Here is a 16361-nt window from a genome sequence, read left to right as displayed (position 1 = left end):
TGGTTTGAATCCCTGCATCCCATTTGGTCCCCTGAACCTTCAAGGAGCGATTTCTGAGTGTAGAGCCAGGAGTAATACCTGAGCACAGCTGGGTGTGACCCTTCCCCCAGAAAAAAGTTACATTAGCGGCTGGAGAGATAGCATGGAGATAGAGCTTTTGCCTTGCATGCAGAAGGACGGTGGTTTGTATCCTGGCATCCCATATGGTCCCCAGAGCCTGTCAGAAGCAATTTCTGAGCATAGAGCCAGGAATAACCCCTGAGCGCTGTTGGATGTGACCCAAGAACAAAATAAATAAATGTTATAATGGGGGCTGGAGAGATGGCACAATGGTAGGGCGTTTGCCTTGCATGCAGCCAATCCAGGACAGTCCTGGGCTTGATTCCCGATATCCTATATAGTCCCTTGAGCCTGCCAGGAGTGACTTCTGAACACAGAGCCAGGAGTAATCCTTGAACATGGTTGGGTGTGGCCCAGAAACTAACAAAAAAAAAGTTATGTTAGATATGATACTATATGGGATTAACTTAAAACTATATCCAATAACAATTTAAAAAACATTAAGAATTATTTTAGGGGGCTGGAGCGGTAGCACAGTGGTAGGGCGTTTCCTTGCATGCGGCTGACCCAGGATGGACCTAGGTTCGTTCCCTGCATCCCATATAGTCCCCCAACCCAAGAGTGATTTCTGAGTGCAGAGCCAGGAGTAACCCCTGAGCATCACTGGGTGTGGCCCAAAACCCCCCAAAAATTGTTTTAGGAGCTGGGACAATATAATACAGTGGTTCGGGTATTTGCCTTTTATGAAGCTGACCCGAGTTTGATCCCTGGCATCCCATTTGGTCGGCTTACTTCTGGCTCTGTGCTTTCAGATTAAACTCCCTGTGGTGCTCAAGGGACCTTGTGGTACCGGGGACCGAGCCACTTTCAGCTGCCTGCAAGGCAAGCGCCTTGACCTCTCTATACTATCTCTCCAGGTTTTTGTTGTTTTGTTGTGTTTGGTTTTTGGTTTTGAGGCCACACCTGGTGGTACTCGGGATATTCCTGCCGCTGTGCTCAGAAATCGTTCCTACAGGCTCTGGGGACCATATGGGTCGGCCCAGGTTAGCCACATGCATCCTACTACTGTGCTATCACTCCGGCCCCTCTCTAGCTTTTTTTTTATAATAATGTCTAAGGCACTGATATTTCTGCAACCTCCTGTGACCTTCCCAATGTTGCTGTGGTGCAGGCAAAGCATCTGTCACACACTGTTAGAAATAGGAGGATAAAGCTCAGAGACATCAGAATGACTAGAATGACTTGTCCAAGACCCAGTGCTTGTTCTTCCCTGAGAAAGGACTGAAACTCCAACCTTCTGACAAGAAATATCTTGCTGGATAGCCTTGACAAGTTATGTAACTCCTATGAATCTCAGTTATCCTCTCAGTTTTCTGTGGAGAGAGTAGGGAGGGCAGTCACAGAAGGCCAGAGGTGCTGCCAGTAGGTGTAACTGAGATCGCAGCAGTATTAGGTTCTTGACACACAGAAGCTAGAATGTGCAACTTAGGCATCTGAGGTCACTGGCCTAGGCTGGAATTAGTGCTAGGGTACTGGCCAACGTGACCCTGCCTGGTGGGATGTGCAGGACTGTGCGTTATGTTTTCTCCAGATTCCTGCCTGAAAGGGAATCTAGCCATGACTTCTTCTTAATCCTAATTTTTTTACCTTCTCTCCCCACCCTTCCATCTCTCAGCAAAATGAGGTTCTGTTCACAAAAAGGTTGGAGGCCCCAATTTAGAATATAGACAATTTATAGAAAGAGGCAGGAAAAAGGTACCCCTACTGTGTTTTAACTGTAGAATTTTTTTTTATGAAAATAATTACAAATTGGGGCCAGAGCGGTGGCACAAGCAGTAGGGGTTTGCCTTGTACGTGGTAACCTAGGACAAACTGCAGTTCAATCCTCTGGTGTCCCATATGGTTCCCCAAGCCAGGAGCAATTTCTGAGCACATAGCCAGGAGTAACCCCTGAGTGTCACCGGGGCCGCCCACTGGAGGGAGGGAGGGAGGGTGGGAGGGAGGGAGGGAAGGAGGGAGGGAGGGGAGGGAGGGAAGGAAGGAAGGAAGGAAGGAAGGAAGGAAGGAAGGAAGGAAGGAAGGAAGGAAGGAAGGAAGGAAGGAAGGAAGGAAGGAAGGAAGGAAGGAAGGAAGGAAGGAAGGAAGGAAGGAAGGAGAGAGAAAATAATTACAAATTATCACCAAACCCCCTCAGAAGGAAGGAAGGAAGGAAGGAAGGAAGGAAGGAAGGAAGGAAGGAAGGAAGGAAGGAAGGAAGGAAGGAAGGAAGGAAGGAAGGAAGGAAGGAAGGAAGGAGAGAGAAAATAATTACAAATTATCACCAAACCCCCTCGGAAGGAAGGAAGGAAGGAAGGAAGGAAGGAAGGAAGGAAGGAAGGAAGGAAGGAAGGAAGGAAGGAAGGAAGGAAGGAAGGAGAGAGAAAATAATTACAAATTATCACCAAACCCCCTCAGAAGGAAGGAAGGAAGGAAGGAAGGAAGGAAGGAAGGAAGGAAGGAAGGAAGGAAGGAAGGAAGGAAGGAAGGAAGGAAGGAAGGAGAGAGAAAATAATTACAAATTATCACCAAACCCCCTCGGAAGGAAGGAAGGAAGGAAGGAAGGAAGGAAGGAAGGAAGGAAGGAAGGAAGGAAGGAAGGAAGGAAGGAAGGAAGGAAGGAAGGAAGGAAGGAAGGAAGGAAGGAGAAAATAATTACAAATTATCACCAAACCCCCTCAGACTATTAGCAATGGTGTTCTGGTGTTCTAGCTATTTGGAGTCATTATTATCTGAAAAGCTTATTGCTGTCTGCCAACTTTGCCCCCCTGAAACTCAGCTTATTGCTGTCTGCCAACTTTGCCCCCCTGAAACTCAGTTGTTCACTCTTGGTCAGTGGGTTGTCAGAAGCTCTGATCCTACCAACAGCCCAAATAGCTGCTGGTAACTGGCAGATACAGTTTGGCCCCTGACAACCATCTCTTTTCCTTTTGCTAATGTCATTTCTCGGCCTGATCATAGTGTTTGTTTTGACTCTATGGTGGATGTTGGAAAAAGAAGTAGCACCAGCTCTTGTTCTCTTTGAGATGTGCTATGTAGCTTGTTGTTTGTCTGGAGGGACACTACATCCACAGTGCTCTGGGCTTACTCCTGACTCTGCCCTTAGGGATAATTCCTGATGGGTTTGGGGGGGATGCATATGTGATGCGAAGGATCAAATCATATCAGTCACATGCATAGCAAGTGCCTTACCCACTATATTATTGCTCTGGTCAATCCCCCTTTTTTAATTCAACATTATAAACTCTTTCTAATGAGGAAGATCCATTTCTTTTTTTTTTTTTTTTTTTTTTTTTTTTTTTTTTGGTTTTTGGGTCACACCCAGTGGTGCTCAGGGGTTACTCCTGGCCTTCTGCTCAGAAATAGCTCCTGGCAGGCACGGGAGACCATATGGGACAGCAGGATTCGAACCAACCACCTTTGGTCCTGGATCAGCTGCTTGCAAGGCAAACGCCGCTGTGCTATCTCTCCGGGCCCAGAAGATCCATTTCTGTAATAATTTGTCATCAGAAATGTCATTGAGAGAGATAACATGCCTTGCATGCAGAAGGACGGTGGTTTGAATCCCGGCATCCCATATGGTCCCCCGAGCCTGCCAGGAGCGATTTCTGAGTGTAAAGCCAGGAGTAACCCCTGAACGCTGCCAGGTGTGACCTAAAAACAAAAAAAAAAAGAGAGAGAGATGTCATTGAGGGCCATAGGGATAGTACCATTGGCAGGGAGCTTGACTTGTACACAGTCAGCCGGCTTCAATCTCTGGCATCCCAGATGGCCCTCCAGGAGTCATTTCTAAGTGTAGAACCAGAAGAAATGCCTGAGCACCACTAGGTCTGGCCAAAATAACCCCCCAAAAAAATCATTGGTGTCTTATGCCTGAAAGGGGCATTTCTGCCCTCTCTACACCATTTTCCCATCACAGTCTTCCAAGAAGGTAACCTGAGATCTTGGCCTCTTAAACCCAGCAACGACCTTTCATTGTATTTTCTCTAAAATTATTCTCTGTGATTCAGAATCTACCAAATCACAAAAGCCAAGAAATGGCAGCTCTCCTGTTGTGGACAGACCATAATGAGCACTGTGTTTGTATGAGGACAAATTATACTCATAGTTATTTTTTTCTTTGTGGGTTTTTTTTTTTTATGAAAACAAAGTTGCAAAGAAAGAGGCCAAAGTGAAGTTACAGTGGGAAGACAATCACCCATAAACAGAATTTTCAAAAGAAATCCCTTTGCTGATACCTTAATTCTGAATTTTCAGCCAAAAAACATTAAGAAAAACAAAACGGGCCCAGAGAGATAGCACAGTGGCGTTTGCCTTGCAAGCAGTCGATCCAGGACCAAAGATGGTTGGTTCGAATTCCAGTGTCCCATATGGTCCCTCGTGCCTGCCAGGAGCTATTTCTGAGCAGACAGCCAGGAGTAACCCCTGAGCAATGCCGGGTTTGGCCCAAAAACCCAAAAAAAAAAAAAAATCCATGCACAATTACTTTGTCCCTCAAGTCCCCAGACTGTAGTACATAACAACATTTCTTAGCAGTACACAAAGCATACTGATATTCATAGTTTTAAGTCATTCTCCTTTTTTGATCCTGACTTCTGTACCACCTGGAAGTGCTAAGAAATCTCTTTCCTTTTTGTTGATTTTTCTCAGACTTACCTGAGTAAAAGCCACTTATGATCATTAAAAGCTGCACCTCCCCCCAAAAAATGCTGTCCCAGATGTATGTGAATATTATCCTTCTTGTTGCCTATAGCTAAGCTCCTGCCTCTTCTTTCCAGTCCATTCCCTTCACTAACCAGCGCTAAGAGAAACTTGGACTTTTTGTAATGAGCCTTGCTGCCAGAATTTTACTTATTTTACTTATTAAGAGACCACTGCAGACAATTATGGTGCAGAGAAATATACAGGAGTAAGGCACTTACATGCCTTGTATGCAGCAACCCTGGTTCAGTCTTAATACTCAGCTGGTCCTCTGATCACTGCTGGGAGTGTGGTTCAAAAACTCAACACAGTTCTCCAAAAGGAAGAAAGATCACTTATAGGGGCCTGGGGTTGTGGCTCATTGGTAAAGTGCATGCCTTGCATGCAGGAGACCTGGATTTGATTCCCAGTGTCACCAAAATAAAATAGGGAGAGAGAAAGTTTAAAAAAAAAGAGAGAGAGAGAGAGGTCAGGGGCCTGGAGAGATAGCACAGCGGTGTTTGCCTTGCAAGCAGCCGATCCAGGACCAAAGGTGGTTGGTTCGAATCCCGGTGTCCCATATGGTCCCCCGTGCCTGCCAGGAGCTATTTCTGAGCAGACAGCCAGGAGTAACCCCTGAGCACCGCTAGGTGTGGCACAAAAACCAAAAAAAAAAAAAAGAGGTCAGTAGAGGAATAAGGTTTTACTTTGGTCATGGTCTTAGAACTGCATCCTGCATGCAGCATTTGCCACAAAATTCAATAGTATATTTCCTCCTATAGACGGATGACAGCAATGGGGACTTGGACCCAGGAGTCCTGCTGACAGCTCAGACCATCACGTCAGAAACCACCAGCAGTACCACCACGACTCAGATCACCAAGGTAAAGGAGAACTAGAGCTCCTCTGGACTCCAGCAGCATGTAGCGGTGCTGCCCCCACCCCATAAGAAGTACCCCACCAGGCCCTAAGTGAGCATTTAAGCCCTGTTCCTACCAAGTCTCAGCGTGTAAAATCACGTACTGTATTCCCAACCCTGGGTTTATGGGTCTTAAGCAGGATTGTGCATGAAATAATCCAAATCAGGCTGAGGGTGAAACACGTGTAGCTGGCAATCTTCTACCTCATACGGTGAGTGAGCTGCCTACCAGAACTGTCATTTTTATTGAGTAGAGAGTATAGAGACCATCTCCAGGTGAGAGGGTAAGGACAGATAGCTCAGGCTATCCTCAGCCAGCCTTACCCAGGTTTGCTTGATACATGCTAAATCAGAAAATTCTCTGTTTTGGGTAAAACCAAAGTGTAAACAAACAGATACATAGAAACCAGGGATGATCTTTGTTTTACAACCAAGTTGTAAGTTGTTGTAAACCAACACCAGTGTCCAGAGAAGCCTGGTTGCTTTTATAGCCTGATGCCTAGGGTTTCATGCAGAGGGTTCTTAAATTTTCACCTTTGTGGGGCCAGACAGTAGTACAGGGGTAAGCACTTGCCTTAGACAGAGCCTCAGCACTCCAGATGGTCCCCCAAGCACCACCAGGAGTGATCCCTCAGCCAGGAATAAGTTCTGTGCATCACTGGGTATGCCTCCAAACCAACCAAGCAAACAAATGTGTGTGACTGGGAAGATGGTACAAAGGGCCAGTGCATGGTCCAGCATCACAATCTCCTGAGCACCATCATTGCTGATTTGAGACAACACTCCCCAGCACTGTGGGGAATCCCCCCCAGAACCACACACACATACTGTGGCTGTGGAAGTACATGTACACAGATATTATTTTCCAAGTAAAAAATCAGAACTAGGGGACCAGAGCAATAATACAGTGGGTAGGGGCCAGAGAGATAGCACAGTGGTGTTTGCCTTGCAAGCAGCCGATCCAGGACCTAAGGTGGTTGGAATTGCGGTGTCCCGTATGGTCCCCCGTGCCTGCCAGGAGCTATTTCTGAGCAGATAGCCAGGAATAACCCCTGAGTACAGAGCCAGGAGTAAGCTCTGAGACTGCCACATATGGCCCCCAAATCAAAATAAGTAGATAAATAAAAGATCATTTCATAGGAGTCTGTGAGTTTTTTCATGTTTTCTGTAACACTAGAAGAAAACACATTTCTTCTTTTTTTCCATTATAATATCTCTCGAGTCTGAAAATACATTTCTTTTAAGTGAGAAATTTCTGAGCAAGTTCTACCCCCAACACATGGATGATCAGAATTCTGCCAGTGATGTGATTCAACACTGGGTTTCCACATCCATCAAGTAGGGAAACTCACGCACTCTGAAGACATTATTTGAGGATCTCTAAATTTCAAAAAAATATGGAAATGTTTTCAAATAAAAAGCCCGAGGAATGGCTTTTTTAAATACATAACTAAAGTGTCCTAATTTTAAGACATGGGTACTGACATTTTTGTTCCTCATTTTCCAAGGGAGGGAATATTTATTTCAGCAGGCCCAGCTAAGAGTCCCGACAGAAATGAGTGAGGAAGCAGTAGCACCCAATACTCAGCAGCAGGTTCAAACAAAGCTGATCTCTCAGAAGGATCTTTTGCTGTTTAGTTTCTTTTATTCCCTTCCCTACTTCTCCTTCCTTCCTCCTTCCCTTTCTTCCTTCCTCTCTCCCTTTTTTCCCACTTTTTTCTTCCCCCCTTTCTCTGCCTTCCCTTTCTCTCTAATCCTTCCTCCCCCTCCCTTCCCCTCTGCCTCCTTCCTTTCTCATGTGATCGTCTCCCTCCCTCTGGTTTCAGACTGTAAAAGGTGGGATCTCAGAGACCCGGATTGAAAAGAGAATTGTGATCACAGGCGATGCTGATCTCGACCATGACCAGGTGGGACAATGAGGAGTTTTGGGGCATGTTGGGACCTCCTGGTCACGGGACAAATGGAGGCAGGTGTTGGCTTTTGCAAACCACTTTTATCAGCCTTATCTCCAAAGAACCCCCTCAGCTCCAATAGCCCTGAAATGGAGAGACACAAGGGGTTGAGACAGAGATGGAAAGGGGTCCCAGAGTTGGTAGGTGTCATGGAAAGAACATGGATGCTGGACTCTCGCTCTTATTTCCGTAGGCCTCTGATCCCTCCTGTTGGTATGTCTTCCTCTTGATGCTGTGGGAGAAGGTCAAGATCAGGGTTGTACAGAGTGGGACACCTTGTGGGCCTTTGGGAGCAGAATTGGGCCCATCACAGTTGACAATATCAGCACAGCATCTGCTTCGCAACCTCCGAAGGGTGTGCACTGGAGGAGCTTGGGGTGATGGTTTAACAGACTAGAAATCAGTGGGGGGCTCTACAGTTTCAGATCAGCCCTGTATCTGCCCTGTGACCTTGGACGCATCACTCTTGGCCTCTGGTTTCCTTCTCTCCAGAGGAGAATAAGTTGATCTAGATAATTTCAGGGCCCTTTAAAGTGATAGAATTCTATGTTTTTATGTTAATTGGGTACTAATTGCAAGCTACAAGCAATTAGCAAATAATAAGGTCAGGATTGATGTTCCAGATTCTCTGCTGCTTGAGGTTTTAAGAGAAAAGCTGCAGAGAAGAGGGGGTGGAAAAGACTATGCAAATGCTTCTGGAATCATTGACAGGAGCGCTGGAGCAATCTCTCTCTTTCTCTCTCTGGTTCTGTGGCCTTTATGCTGATATGCTGAGTGGCTTAAAGGGAAGGAAAAAACAAGGCTCAGAGCCGCAGTGCTTGGCAAGGCTCAGGGAGCAGAATGGAGACATGCAGCCAAGCGTACCTACTCAGGGGCCCAACAGCAGGATGGATGTACAGCACCCAAGTGTCCTATTGGGGATCCCACATCACCACCTGCAGCCATTCCCTGCTGAATTCCCCAGAGCCTGACTCTGTGCGTGCTGGACTGAGAGCAGTAGGGTGGGATGGGCCTGGAGCGCACATGGATTGAATCCTACCTTGGCCACTGTGCAGTGGGAGCTAAAGTGTCCTCACCAGTAAACCGATGGTGACTTCCTGCAGTGCTTTTGTAAGCAGGAACTCTGCTAGCTCTGAGACTCAGTTTCCCACTGTTCTCCCTGTAATGAGGTCCTGAGGGTGCACTGGCAACTAGGGCATGGTATGCAGTAGGTGGAAGGTGGAAGGGACACTAAAGGGTTTGTCAGGTGAGGTGGGTGCCAAATTCAGAGAGGGGTGGGGGTGGGGCAGAAACTGAAGAAGCTTGAGCTGGGCCTTGAAGGAGGGTCAGGGACACATAGATTGGGGGATTAGGCGTTTGCCTGATGTGGAGGCAGGAGTAACCCTGGAGTCCTTTTCCAGGGGGGCTTGTCTCCTCGTCCCCAAAAGCCGCACTAAGCTCTTGCCCCTGGAGGTGTGCTGCATTCAGTTCAAGACTTGAGCTGAGGAGAGCAGCAGTGTGGTGGCTCCATTCTCTCCCTGTGCCCCGCATTGCTGAAATGATGGACACCCCTCCTGCAGTGCCCAGCCTTCCTCTGATGCTTTGTCTCTGTCCCCTCAGGTCCTCGTGCAGGCCATCAAGGAGGCAAAGGAGCAGCACCCCGACATGTCAGTGACGAAGGTGGTCGTCCATCAGGAGACTGAGATCTCTGAAGAGTGAGCTCAGGTCAGGGCTGTTCCTGATGGGATAAAGGAGTTCACATTCCCCTGACAGGGGGTACCCACTGGACAGGAGCCTGTTGTTTCCCCCAGAGGAGGATGGGCAGGCAGAGGAGAGGTGATGGGGCTGTGGAGGGTCTGAATGTTCAATTCCACCAGAAGCAGTCAGCTTGCCTTGTGTCCTCACTCTTCCACAGTGCTAGATTAGAGGGGAACCCCCACCTGAATCCTGCTCTCCCTGTATCTTGTAGATAATACCCTGGGAGGGCAGCAGGAGAGTAGAATTGGGGACTAAGGGCCTGTACATCAGGAACTGATAAGGAAGGAGGGAAGAAATGACTAAAGTTGGGGCTGGAGCAATAGCACAGTGTTTAAGGCATTTACCTTGCATGCAGCTGACCCAAGTTCAATCTCAGACATCCTATCTGGTTCCTCGAGCACCACCAGGAGTGACTCTTGAGCACAGAACCAGAAGAAACCCCTGAGCACCTCTGGGTATGGGCCAAACACACAAAAAAAGGAAAAAAAAGAAAAGGCTAAAGTTTAAGGACCTCATTAGAGTTAGAAGTAGGAGGATCAAGGGCCCAGATAATTCATACTTGAAAGTAGTTCATAGCAACCTAAAAACTCAAATCATCAGTTCCCATGTCTTGCTCAGGCACCAGATCACCACTCGGGCCCTGATTGTCTAGTGTTATCACAAGAATTTGCCAGTGGGACTGGATAAAGGTTTCTTTTATAATATTCTTATTGCTTCTTTCTTCTAGGAACTAACCTCTCCCTAACCCTCCCCAGCTTCCATCCAAGAGAAACCAGCAAAATGATCAAGAAGAGAGCCTGTCTCTATAGAACTTCAGACCTTCAAGATTATTCTAAACCACTGGGAAATTGATTCATTTTCTATTTGGAATTTATACCAAGAGAATCTCCTAGAAATCATTGATCCTTTGAAGTACTTTTTCTACATTGTGATAACAAATTTGTTCAACTTTTCACTCTATGGACTGTTTTTAAAATAGCTTTTTTTTTTTTAATGGGGTGGTTTATAACCCCTTCAATCTAGCCTCTCCTCATGTATATCCAACCCAGATACTGACAGAGTCCACAGAATTGGGGGTTTCTCCAAACACTCTGTCTTCTGTGTTGGGGGCCAAAGCCAGCTTAATGGGGCTTCTCTGACCCATCCCCAGTTTTATACCCTTTGGTTGACAACACCAGCCCCCTCTCAGGGCCAGTCCTGGGACTTTACCAGAAAGTGCCCTGAGCCATTGGCCATGGGAAACTGTCCCGTCCCTTTGCTGAATGTGGTTTTATGGGGGGCAGAGAGCTCTGCTAAGAATGTATTGTTTTCCTCCCTCCCTCCTGCTCTTTCTTTTGGAGCCTCTTTAGATCAAAGACAAGAAGTTGCTTCAGATATATCTAATACTGTGAATGTTGGGACAGACCCGTGGCCTTCACCTCCCTGCCCTCCCTCTCAGCTACCCTTTTACCTCGTCTAAAGCTGCGGCCCTGCTCTGTGCCCCCACTCCCATCTCAGGAGACCATAACTCACGGGAAAATAGGCACTTTGGGCCAAAACCTCTAATGGCACATTTTATAGTAGTGATTTGGGCAAGGAAAGTTCATGAAGTTTTGCTAGTTCTGGGTTTTCTTTGCTAGTTTTGGAACTGAGTGCTGCATGTGGTGTTACCTCTGTTGGCTCCTGCTAAGGATTCAAGTTGCCCTTCTCTGGGCCTCTCCCTTTCCTCGTGGGGTGGTACAAAGCCACCTGACAGGATGATCTGACCTGTCTTATGCCCACCCCACCACTGTCCACAGACACCACTTATGGGGGCCACCCTCCCCAGCCCCTCAGGACAAGGAATACAAATACCAGCTCTGCTCTTCCCTCTCACCATTTAGGTCTGTTGGGTTTTGTACGCTTGCTTCTTGCAGTGGGTGTTGGGCTTAATTTTTTTTAGTGGATTTCGTTTTGAAAATTAGGACAAATGTCCCCATTCCACCATTCTTGGTAAAGATTCAAAAGCATTTTTATTCATTGGGCCTCTCTAATCTTGCAGATCTGCCCAAAAGCCTGACTCCTTACTCAAACAGGAACTTCCCATGGCAGAGGGTCCCTGTCACAAACCAGCAGGGCCTAGGCAGTAAGCAAGAGAAACTGGTCCTACTGCTGTTGCTCCCAACAGTGTGGTGAGTGACATGGCCAGAGTCTGCTGGTGGGTTTAGACCAACGTGGGGCCATGACAGATATTCTCTCAGGACAAGAAATGCTCAGGCAGGGTGTGTGGCTGTGCAGAGAACAGCTGGGAGCAGTGCTCATAGGGTCCAAAATGAGGGAGTTTTCCAGAGTGTGCCTCAGACTGGACAATGTTGCCAGGCATGGTAAGAAACCCAGCTCCTAGCCCATCCCCATGCCTGCTCCCGCTGAGGCCAGTAGTGTGCAGAGGGGGGACATTCAGCTGACAGCAGTATCTGCTGTCCAGAGCATGCAGTGCTTTCATAGCATAGAGCCCACGCCTCTCCTCAGCTCTCCGAGGCTGCTCCTGTTCATCTATCACCCAGACTGTTGGATCTGGTTAGCCACCTGTCTTGTGTCATGGAGCCAGAGTGATAGTACAGCAGGCAGAGCACTTACCTTGTACAAGGTTAAACTGGGTTCCATTCCTGGAACCCTCTACTGACTCCTGAGCCCAGGAGTAAGCCGTAGAGCCAGGTATGACCCAATACCAAAAAAAAAGAAAAAGAAATGTGTCCTTCCCAGCTTCTTCCTTTTCCTCCCTTTCCACTCACACATCTTGGGTTTGGCTGTTGTTTGGATTTTTTTCTTCCTGTAAGTTTGTGTGTGTGTGTGTATGAAGAAAAACAGATTCAGTCTAGGTGGAATTGGTAAGGAAGGGAGACGAGTGCTTCATTTCCAGGGTCAGAGCCATGGCAGTAATTTTCCTAAAGTGACTCAGACACAACACAGTAACAACTCCTGCTGCAATTTTATTTTTATTTCACTTGAGAAATAAAGATTTCCTCCAAGCCACACGAGTTCTCCACCACCCATACACACACCCACCCCCAAAGCAGGATGTGAGTGTATCAGCTGAGGGTGGGGGGTCATAGCACCCCCTGGGGAGAGAGCCCAAGCTGTGCCCTGACCAGCACCAGGTGCGGGCGGAGGGAACACCTGCTCAGAATCTCAGCCAGCCCCAGGCAGGTTTTTACAAATCTCTCTGAAATGTATTATTTTGGTGACAAAAATGAAGGAGCTTTGTAAATTTTTTTAAAATTATGAATCATATCAAGTAGTTGTTTACATTTCTTGACAAAATAGGAACTATGGCAGCAGAATCAAATTGGCAAAATCCTTAGAGTAAATAGGCAATAATTAGGTCTGCTGTTTGGACTTTCGTAGTAAAAGTGATTGTAGTGTTTAGATATGTTTGGTCTTGCTTCCTGTATTGCATTTTTCAATAAACAAAACAAACCCAAAAAAATAAAGGGCTCTGTGAGGATTCATCAGTTTTTAAAGTCGTCTCCTACCAGCAAACCTGGGAAATGATACTTGGGTGCGAGTGTTTTCTGAAGAGAGCCACCCCCACTGTCCCAAGTGCAGCGTCAGCGTAGAAAAGAATTTCTGAGAATGCAAACGCGTTTTGCTAACCGCAGAGATTTTGCAGCCTCCATTTGCACAAAAATGGCGAGAAGGCAGCTCCTGGGACACGCCTGGAGATGGGGACATGCCCTCTGGATGAAGACCCTGGCAGTAGTGGACAGCCCTAGTGGGGTGACCCTGCATGGTTGAGGGAAAGGGGCTCAAGCAGTGGGATTAAAGGCTCAGTCCCCATCCCAGATGGCAGTGGAGAATCTCACCACACATCTTCCCAGGGGCCCACCGACCCCGTGGGGCTTGCCAGGACCCCGGAGCAGCTCCTTGTCACGTTGGTCCAGCTCTCCAGCCCCCTCACGTAGTTGCAGTGGCGAGGGCCACGTTGGGAGACTGAAGGAATCCCTGAGGCCAGTCATGCTGGTCCCCAAAGCCCACACCAAACGCTGTCCAGCTTGGTGAACCTTGTGTGCAGTTGGCGTTTCTCTGCCCACATGCAGGTCAGGACGCCTGAGCAATGCGAGCCAAAGCGTCCAGCCCAATCTGAGATGTGCGAGGGGAAGCGTCTACTGGACACTGCGACTCTCGACCCAGCGACCACAGCGTGCCGCAGCCTCATGCAGGCTGCTCCCTGCTTATACCCGGGCCCCCAAATCTCCTTCTCCCAGTTTGGCATAACCCCCTTGACTGAGACGCTCCAGTCGTGGCCAGCTCCGGTGGGCACCGTCGTGTGCTGCTGGGGCCCCGAGCAGAATCTCTCCAAGGCCCAGATCCAGAGATTTGGAGTGTTCGATGCAGGAACCAGAAGGCTGCACGGTGATAATCACGTGTCCAGTCTGGGTTCGTGGGCCCCAAGGTGCTGGCAAGCCTGGCCCCTTCAGAGGGTAACTGCTGAGCAGGGCCGGGAGCCCCAAGCGAGGGTTTGCAGGCTCAGACCGCAGACTCCGCACGGAGGGCACCGGGGACGTGCCCCGATGCGCCGCCAGGTCCCAAGTCTCCATCTCGGAGCAGCCGAGGGCTCGGGGAGTCCTGGGCCCGGGACTGGGCAGAAGCGCGCAGTCCCAGCCGGGGCCGTCGGGGGGCCGGAGCGCCTGGGCCCGCAGCGCCCCTTGGCGAAGCCGTCGCGTCTCCAGGTCCCGGTTCTCGTAGAGCAGCGTGTTGGCGCAGATGAACACGAACAAGCCGACGCCCATGACCACGGGGCCCAGGAGCCGCAGCCGCTCGTGCGGGCCGTGCGCCCGGCCGGAGCCGCGTCCCTCGCGCCGCAGCTCGCTCACGGGGGGCGCGCTGGCATTGGCCGCTCGAGCCCCTGGGGCGCCGGCGCGGTGCGGCCAGTAGCCGGCCACGGCGATGCCCATGCCCACCAGCACCACCAGCGCCCCCAGCGCCGCGAAGGCCCCCGACGGCGAGCGCAGCCGCAGCCGCGCCCGCACCCGCAGAGGCTCGGGCGGGGTGCGCGGGCGCCGGCGCCGGCCCAGGCGACGACCCAGGCGAGACACGCGGCCTTCGGGGCTCTTGCGCACCTCCCCGCAGTCTCCGGGGCTCCCCGCCGTCATCTCGCGGTCCTGCGGGCGCTCTGCGGAGAGAAGATGGGGAGGCAGGCGCTGACACCGACGGCCCCGGGTGGGAGCGCGGGGCCGAGGGGCGCCGGGCCGGGGGGCGCTTGGAGATCCCCGGCGGCCGCCCCCGGATTCTCCGGGGCTGCTCGGCGGGGGAGCGCTCGGAGCCGCTCGCGCTCGGCTTTTCCGCAGCGGAGCTCGCAGCCAGGGACAGCGCGGCAGAAGCCGAAGCTGGCCGGGCCCGCGGGCGGGGAGCCGGGAGGGGCGCGGGCTCTGGCGGAGGCTGCTCGGCGGCGGGGCGCCGGCCCCCCGCACCCTGCTCCGCTCGCCGCGAGCGGCGGCGCAGGGAGGACAGCGGAGGGCTGGGCCAGCCGGCCGTGGATCCAGCGCACCCCCGCACGTGGCAGCCCCGTAGTAACAGGCCCGGCGGCTGCGTGGTGCGGAGGACGCCGGCCGGTCCGCGGGGGTCGCTGCGGGCCCTTGCCTCCCCCCCTGCGCTCACATACCGCAGCGTCGGAAGGGGGGGGATGTCGCCGGCGCTGCCGCTTCCTGCCCCCTCCTCCCGGATCGCCTCATCTGCACCGGAGCTGCAGCAGGGGAGACTTGAGCGGGACTCCGGCGAGATGGCTCTGAGCAGGAGGACCCGCCGCCGACACTGCCCGGGAGCCCTGCAAACTCCGAGCGCCCAAGTGCTCGGACCCGGCACCGCGCAGGCGGGGGCCGGGGCCGGGGCCCGGGGCAGGCAGGCAGGCCTCGCCCGGCTCTCCTCCTGGCTCTGCCGTCCGCCCGGCTGTTCCCAGGCTGCGGCGTTTCCAATTCGGGCTCCTGGGATGAATCATCCCCTTTCCCGCCGCCTGGCCTCCTTTCTGGCCTCCTCCGCCCCAGGCCTCGGTGGCCCGCGTCCCGGCCCCGAGCAGCGCCGCCCCTGCGCTCCAGCCGCCCCGGGCTCCAGCGGCGGGGCCCGCCCGGCCTGTGGCCGGACTCTTGGAGCCAGGCCGGGGCAGGCGGCCCGCAGTACTCCCAGGGTTGCGTGTGAACGTGACCCGCACCGCAGGGAGCTTGGGCTACACACGGGGCCCCCGCCCAGGCGCTCTGGGCCACGAGAGAGACGGACGAGCACCGCTGTGTCCAGGAGCACGTCCAGCTCGCTCGGTCTCGGCCAGTTCCCGCGCCACGACGTGCAGTCCCAGCCCGGGGAAGGAGGACGGGCTCCCCCACCGTCTCCTCATCCGCACCCTCAAAACTCAGCGCCAGGAGCCCCGTCCGTGGCTCTCCCACCGTCAAGTCGCAAGCGCAGGGCCTAACGTGGGGCCTTGGAAGGCGTCCACGCCCGCTCGCCCCGACGGAAACGTCGGCCCGGACAGGCGGCCCGAGTTTCTCTGCCTGCGGGGGACTCAGGTCTCGGGACCCCACACATCCACACGTCCACACCCCACTCGTGCCGGGCACTTCTCCGGATGCCTCCTGGGCCAGGGCAAGGCAGATGCAGCCTGGTAATGCATGGTGTGTACAATGCCCGGTCCCTGGGCAGGAGAGTGACTGATGCCTCGTCCCCGGGCATCAGGTCCTGCGCCGCAGCCCCAAGTCCACAAGGGTCCCCCGAACCCTCGCGTGTCTCGGGGAGGAGGAGGAGGAGGAGGAGGAGGAAGAGGCGGCGGAGATCTGCCGGGACGGGCCCCGCTGAGAGACCGCGGAGGGCAGGAGTTCCAGCCCGGGGCCCCGGGAGCGGGAACTCGGGGACACGCGAGCGGACCCGCGCCCCGGGACGCCGCCAGTTGCGGAGGGCGGGAGCCCCGCACTCCAGTGTGGACTCCGCCCGCGTCCACACTCCCGCCCCAGGGAGAGAAGGCGCAGGCGCCGCCG

At 52.0% G+C, this 16361-nt stretch overlaps 2 protein-coding genes across 2 annotated transcripts in view; one reads left to right on the top strand and one right to left on the bottom strand.

The window, feature by feature from the left end:
* Positions 1 to 12047, top strand: part of EPB41 (erythrocyte membrane protein band 4.1) — a 170953-nt gene extending 158906 nt beyond the window's left edge. Inside the window, exons 19-22 of the mRNA XM_049774683.1 lie at positions 5559 to 5660; positions 7522 to 7602; positions 9247 to 9351; positions 10112 to 12047. Of these exons, the coding sequence (XP_049630640.1) occupies positions 5559 to 5660; positions 7522 to 7602; positions 9247 to 9345 (282 nt within the window). The 3' untranslated portion in view covers positions 9346 to 9351; positions 10112 to 12047. The remainder of the gene's footprint in view (positions 1 to 5558; positions 5661 to 7521; positions 7603 to 9246; positions 9352 to 10111) is intronic.
* A 1153-nt stretch (positions 12048 to 13200) lies between these two features.
* Positions 13201 to 15177, bottom strand: TMEM200B (transmembrane protein 200B). The gene is made up of 2 exons (XM_049774934.1): positions 15005 to 15177; positions 13201 to 14515 (listed from the first exon to the last, which is right to left on the bottom strand). Exons 1-2 carry the CDS (start codon positions 15072 to 15074, stop codon positions 13575 to 13577), a joined length of 1011 nt encoding a protein of 336 aa, XP_049630891.1. The 5' UTR covers positions 15075 to 15177; the 3' UTR covers positions 13201 to 13574.
* Between the last annotated feature and the right edge of the window lie 1184 nt (positions 15178 to 16361).

The sequence above is a fragment of the Suncus etruscus genome, chromosome 6, assembly GCF_024139225.1.
Source record: "Suncus etruscus isolate mSunEtr1 chromosome 6, mSunEtr1.pri.cur, whole genome shotgun sequence".
NCBI classification, from domain to species: domain Eukaryota; kingdom Metazoa; phylum Chordata; class Mammalia; order Eulipotyphla; family Soricidae; genus Suncus; species Suncus etruscus.
Note: the sequence above shows the minus strand (reverse complement) of the source record. Positions and strands in the feature narration are given on the sequence as shown.